The sequence below is a fragment of the Nestor notabilis genome, unplaced genomic scaffold (assembly GCF_000696875.1).
Source record: "Nestor notabilis isolate BGI_N333 unplaced genomic scaffold, ASM69687v1 scaffold10273, whole genome shotgun sequence".
Classification (NCBI taxonomy): domain Eukaryota; kingdom Metazoa; phylum Chordata; class Aves; order Psittaciformes; family Psittacidae; genus Nestor; species Nestor notabilis.
In genome coordinates this window covers 103,646-110,122 of record NW_009923299.1, presented here as the reverse complement: position 1 = coordinate 110,122, position 6,477 = coordinate 103,646, and the positions used below count along the sequence as shown (strand labels likewise).

The 6,477-nt window shown below is 36.9% G+C and overlaps 1 protein-coding gene across 1 annotated transcript in view; it reads right to left on the bottom strand.

Moving 5' to 3' along the window:
* Positions 1-749: 749 nt before the first annotated feature.
* PLEKHA7 (pleckstrin homology domain containing, family A member 7) overlaps positions 750-6,477 on the bottom strand; it is a 95,427-nt gene continuing 89,699 nt past the window's right edge. Inside the window, exons 16-21 of the mRNA XM_010012071.1 lie at positions 5,191-5,299; positions 3,520-3,758; positions 2,896-3,084; positions 2,488-2,605; positions 1,531-1,610; positions 750-1,161 (exon numbers count right to left, since the gene is read on the bottom strand). Coding sequence (XP_010010373.1) covers positions 952-1,161; positions 1,531-1,610; positions 2,488-2,605; positions 2,896-3,084; positions 3,520-3,758; positions 5,191-5,299 — 945 coding nt within the window. The 3' untranslated portion in view covers positions 750-951. The remainder of the gene's footprint in view (positions 1,162-1,530; positions 1,611-2,487; positions 2,606-2,895; positions 3,085-3,519; positions 3,759-5,190; positions 5,300-6,477) is intronic.

The window sequence follows — 6,477 nt, the reverse complement described above, 5'->3', positions numbered from 1 at the left end:
TGGTAAAAATTGAGTAGTCCTGTTAGAAATTTTAAAATAACTACAAAATTCTGCAAATTAAAACCAAGCAAAAAAAAATAAATAATAAAAAAAAGAGGCATTAGGTATGATGAGTGACAAGTCTAAAAGCAAGAGATCTTGTGCAATGAATTAGGTAAAACAAGGTGATCATTCTAAAGCTCTGGTGGACCAAATAAAAAAATAAATTAAGAGACCACAGCATAAGTGCAATTACAGTACAATCTTGGTTTAGCACCAAGTGAGTGACTGGGTAACTTCACCAATTAGAATTGCTTTGGTTAGTATCCAAAATGTATCATTACAAACTTATCATCTGTACAGTATTTTATCTCAGAACGCAACAAAAATCCTTTTCTTCAGCAGTTTAAATTTGAGCCTTATTAGAATATTCTACATTTTGAGCTCAAAAGAAGAATTTGTATCAAACACATTAACTCTTACATAAATTTCCAATCAGCATGATTAGATTTTAAAGTTGATTATACTTTTATCAGCTTTTTTACAAAAACAAACACTACCTTGGTCTGATATTACCATGACTACCTTACAGTCTAATTTATGAATTAGAAAGAAAAATACCCATGGTGAAAAAGAACATTCTAAAAGGCCCATTCCATTATGAAGCAGTTTTAAAACTGTACAAGCTTCTTACACTTTCTAAATACAATTCCAATAAAACACAATCATGTCTCTGAAATCACTCCAATATACTCACATCTCCATTCAGCACACTAACCTCTGACCAACTCTGCTACATACACTGTAACTACTAGTAAGAAAAGATCATCTGTTATTCACTCTCTGAACTCATTTTATGCTGTGTAACACTAATTTAATTAGATTAGAAGCATCACACACACTCAAGTGAAAGTGCTCACTAGGAGAAAAAACATACAAAGATATTTTTAGTTTAGTCCTTTTAAGGCATATCTAACATACTGAGCCTATGTCTGCAGAAATGGGCCTGATGAAAGACCGAGATGAAACAGACTGCCTTTCTCCTTGGCTAAGAGTTCTCTTGCGTTCACGAACTAATGCCTTCTGATGTCGCTTCATTCTTTCTAGTTGTTCCTCTGCACTCATCTTGCCTCTTTGGTGGTCTCCAGAGTATAAGCGTTCCAAGGCACTCTTTGGTCTTTCCTGTAGAAGTCACAAGACACACAAAACACATGTTGTAATCAATACTTTATAAGAAGTATACAAAAATTTAACTCTTTATCCTACCTTATTACTAAATTAACCTGATTTCGTTCTTTTCAACTCTACATTTTCTGTAATAGTGCTGATTTTTGGTTCTAAACCTTGTTTTATAAATCTGTTTCAAGTGCATTAAGTTGTCTGTCTTCCTGATTCATTTAAGAAAGTAAAAATGGAGATTTTATTAGATCACAGGTGTTGGCCCTCTCCCATGCTACTACAGTCCCGCTTCCTGCTATGCAAAATATACTCTGGGCTTAAATATTTAGAATGGTTCAGAAATTTGCCTTCAGATGTTCATTTAAAACTTACCTTGGACCTATCCCTTCGAAGTGTTGCAAATGATGAAATGGTAGACGACTGGTGCAACCTGGAAGTTGATCTAGACAAACCTTTATAAGGAAAAAGAGAATGCTTTAAATCAAAATTACAGACATAACGAAGTGTCAGATGCTTTTCAAGTTATCATGCTTTTTCTGTGACATTCTGGTTGCTGTTTTAGCTCATGTTTCACATTTTGCAGTGCTGAAGATCACAAAAGGCATGAACTTCATTTCAGCCCAAAGTAATGTGTTTCAGGTCACTATTGATCAAAATTCAGAAAGATATACAGTAATTTAGAAGCTTATATTAAATGAGGTATGAGGTGAACTCAGCTGTTCAACAGTAGATAAGCCGTACAAATAATCACATTTATGAAGAAAATCAACCTTCAGCATTCACAGGTAAGAAATACGAAGAGAATGGCTAAGAAATTAATTACTTTTCTCCAAGTATTCCGTGTCCTCATTTGTGAAACATACAAGACTGTAGCGCAGAGGGGATGGAATGTCAAGTCCCATTTAGTGTCTGGGGGTATTGTATTCACATTCTTTATTGCTTTCATTTCAATGGCAATACAAGTGTTTTTGAAAAAATACTTGAATTTGTAAAAGATCACACAGAAATTGTGAGGAAAAATAAACTGGAATACAGGAGGCATTGTAATAGCAAATTTCATGTTTTACTATGCTCTTTTTTGTAAGCATTATATATTAAGTCGCTTTGCAGAAGTCTGGTTGTCTGTAACATTAAACCACTAAAATGCACAAAATCTCTAGACTTTCAAAGTCTATAGTATATCTATATATTTATCTGGATAGTATATCTGTATAGTTTATCTAAAAATAATGATCTGATGACAAAGACCGTCTCCCGAAACTCCTAGGAGAGAAAAGCTCCTACGCACACAATACTGTTAAAAATCAGCTACGTAAATTTGTGGCTTACCACGGGTAGGTAATGTCTGGTATCCACTGTCAGAGCTTATTAAAACACTGGAAGGTTGGCTGAGGTCACCACCTATTGTTGCTAGTTCTGGTTCACTCATGTATGAACGCAGTTCCACCTATATAGAAAAATACTCATCAGCTCAAATGAAATCACAAACATCAAGTCTTAATAATCTCAAAACAAATCCTAAAGCTTTTTTTCTGGATTACTAATTCTCTCTCTGCCATTATTATATGGTACAGATTCCTAACTGCTGTTACTCTCTGCCATTATATCTCTCTCCTTATTACAAGACCAAGAGGTCTTTGTATTTTACAGACAATAATATATTTTATTATAGGTTCATACCTGTAAATAGGTTCACACATCTTTAAAGTGCAGGCGTATAGATATATGAGTGCTCACCCTATAATCTCCATTTACATACTGCCCGAGTTCTCTGTCTCTTTTTCTTTCATCTGACTGACGCTTCAGGCCCCGCACTGATGTGTGTCTGATGACAGTGGCTTCTCTTGGGAGAGGTGGAACAGCTGGTGGCTGATCATCAGGACTGTACAACTGAGGGAGAGGAGGTCTGGGTGGTGCTTCATCTTCCTGGTAACAGGAAAACACAGGTTTTTGGCAAACAGTCTGAAAACAGCCTTGCATAAACCGACTGAAATTTTATTACATTCTATGAGTTACTTGTGACTATTTTAGCATGCTCTCCTCTAAATACACCAAGAGCTTGGGGCTTTAAAAAACAAACAAGACCCAAGAAAGTAAACAACTAATCAACCGCAAAGCATTACCAAGGAAGACTCTGCATAGTTATGTCCTAAACCAGCATATGGCTACTACATAAAGCCCTACATTAGGCACATATCTCTTCTGCAGCAAGTGCTATTGCTCAGTTTCAATATAAATACCTTAAGAGTCTCCCTGTTCTGCCTCCACACAGTGTGCACTTTGTAACAATGAAACCTTCCCTGTTTCTGCCAGAAGTAAATGGAAACCTTGGTGAAGGAATCTCACAAGAGCAGTACTTACAACCTTTGGCTTGAGCTTAATTGGTGACTGAAGAGGTGGCTCAATTTTTTTCAGCTGCTGTGCTTGGTGCTGCATTTTGGTCTGGAAATAAGGCTGTGGATACAGCCTTACCTCCAGAGAGGATTTAACCGGACTGGGTGGAGGGCTCTGTGGAACTGAAAGTTTGCTGTCCGCAGTTGCAAGGGAAGCTGGTAACGAAGGCACTGATGGCTGAGAAAATGAAGGCACTATTTTTCTCTCTAAAGGAAGAAATATGCAAACGTGTTAGGTGTTATTACTTATCAATAATTTTCATAAGAATAGCAATTAACATCCTTAGACATCATAAAACAGCCCTATTACTCTGAACATTGCTTTGATCACAAACGGGGCGGGGGGGAGGGCTAACCTAAAAACGTTTGATTTTTAGATTACAGCAAGGTTGGAAAACATCTTCTTGATGAGGATTCAAGCAACCCTTTCAGGCTAAATATAAAAACACACACTTTAATACTATCCAGTAAAATTCCTTGGAGATGGCAGTGGGAGGGAAGGAAGGAAAAGCCCAAGAGTCATACGACATCAGTTCATAGGCTGTATTTGGCCCCATGCCACAGATTCTGTATGATGCCTACAGATGTGGACAAGGCAAAACACTCATAGTCATACCTTAAATACAATCTCACCATCTCAGAACTATTTTATCTCTATATGTAAAAGGTGAGCCAAGATACTTTACATATAAAGTGAATTTACAGTAGGTATTAACTGTCTCGCTGTCCCCATGCTTAGGTCTTTTTTTTGAAACATAAGGCAATTGAAAGGCAGACCACACACACTTTGCCTTCCTCTTTTCCATAGCTGATGTTGTTGCTTTGCCCACCAAACACCTCTCTGAAAGGGGAGGGAGGGAGAAATCAACTGCAGCAAGGGCAGTTGGGCAGAACACAGAGGTTGGTTGGGGGGGAGGCAGGAATAAAAAAGTTTTAAAAAAGAAAAAAACCAAAATCAAAAAATAGAAAAACAGAGAACGTAGAAAGGAGCCCCGAAAGGGGAGGGAGGGAGAAATCAACTGCAGCAAGGGCAGTTGGGCAGAACACAGAGGTTGGTTGGGGGGAGGCAGGAATAAAAAAGTTTAAAAAACAAAAAAACAAAATCAAAAAATAGAAAAAGCAGAGAACGTAGAGAGGAGCCCCTGGCCAGAATGCAGAATAGGTACTACGCTCGTGTTAGCCTGGCATGTGACAGAGTTGGGCAGAACACAGAGGTTGGTTGGGGGGAGGCAGGAATAAAAAAGTTTAAAAAACAAAAAAACAAAATCAAAAAATAGAAAAAGCAGAGAACGTAGAGAGGAGCCCCTGGCCAGAATGCAGAATAGGTACTATGGTCGTGTTAGCCTGGCATGTGACAGAGCTCTTTCTGAAACTTGAAGAACTTAGTCCATTACCACTGTTCCCTTTTATGGCTTGCTGCATTCTAGTTCCATCAATATGTGAAAAAAAACCAACTAAAAACCTCTTTGCCACCTCAACAAAAAGCCACCAAGTGAACATGCTCAATCAACAGAGATTACTGACACTACCAATAGCAAAATTAACTGGGTTTTCTGCAGTAGAACAAACTTCTAGATGATTTGTGCAGACTCAAAGATTCAGCTGCATATTGTTTATGCTTTAATTATGTTCTCCTTACCTGGATTCTTGATAGAGTCTACTATGGTTTTGTAATTTGCTTTATTTGCACTCAAACCAGCTGTAACATCCTCAATTCTCCACAAGTCTTTTTGTATTTGTGTTTTCTCCTGATGGTTGTAATAAAAGAAAAAACAGAAAAGGCAATTATATTTCCATGTTATTTTAGCATGGGTTTATCCTTTTCATACCGAAAGCAAACTAAGGTTTCAGAACTGACATGAATACTTAGGAGTCTAGAAATCAGTTACATAATTATTTTAAAATTAAAAATCAAAAAGAAAATCCAAACAAGCAAAACAAAACAAAACCAAAAACCCAACAAAACAAAACCCAAACCCAAAATCAAAACCACCACACAAACCAAAATCAAAACCCACCAACACAGAACAATGTATCTTGCCCATAAAATATATTAGAGTTTTTTCTGAGTCTTGGAAGACTTCCTATGGAAGACTCAGGGAAAGAAACACATCTACATCTTTTTCTAAAATACTACGCAGGCTACAAAAACAGAGTTTAATGTTCTACATTCTACAGAACATTTTCATTTGAACTTTGTTCTTAAATCGTATACTAACACACTTAAGACTGCTAATGCAGTTATACAAAACTCATGTTAATATATATTTAGGGGAAATGCCCAACATTAAAAAGGCAGAAAATAAGTATGGTCACCCTAAATATTGCCATGAACTTCCTAATGGACGAAATACAAAACCAGAACTAACTCAGAAGGGCTGAAAAATTTAATTTTTGCTTGTATTTCAGTTGCTAGGTCTACTGGACATGATGCATTATAGGTTGAAACAATATATTGCTGCTATTCCAGGATTTGATCTCATCTTGCACCCTAATGCTTTACCAGGGATTTCCAGGAGGAAAGAAAGGGAAGCTCTGTTTACAGTCTGGACTCTGCCTTTGATTGCATCTTGCAGCCAGAGGCCTTGGCTAGTGAAGCCACCACTTCAATCAGATGTTTATTGCAAGCATCATAAATAGCTATTCTCAGCTACTTAATCAAAAGCCTAGTAATTTTGCCTTCAAAAATTTACGTTAAGAATAAAATTATGAAAATCAGTTCAAAAACAGTATTATTAAGGAAGCAGAAGGCAGTGAAACACTCCAGTTAAGAATTGCTTACAAACTGCTCAAGAACTCTAGAAATCCATCACTTGCCATGAGCTGCAAAATAACCACTAATTAATCCTATAAGCCTGAAAGAGAAAAACTTCAGTAAAAGCTCTTACACCTCATAGAGCTAAGGAAGGCATATAAATTGCTTTCC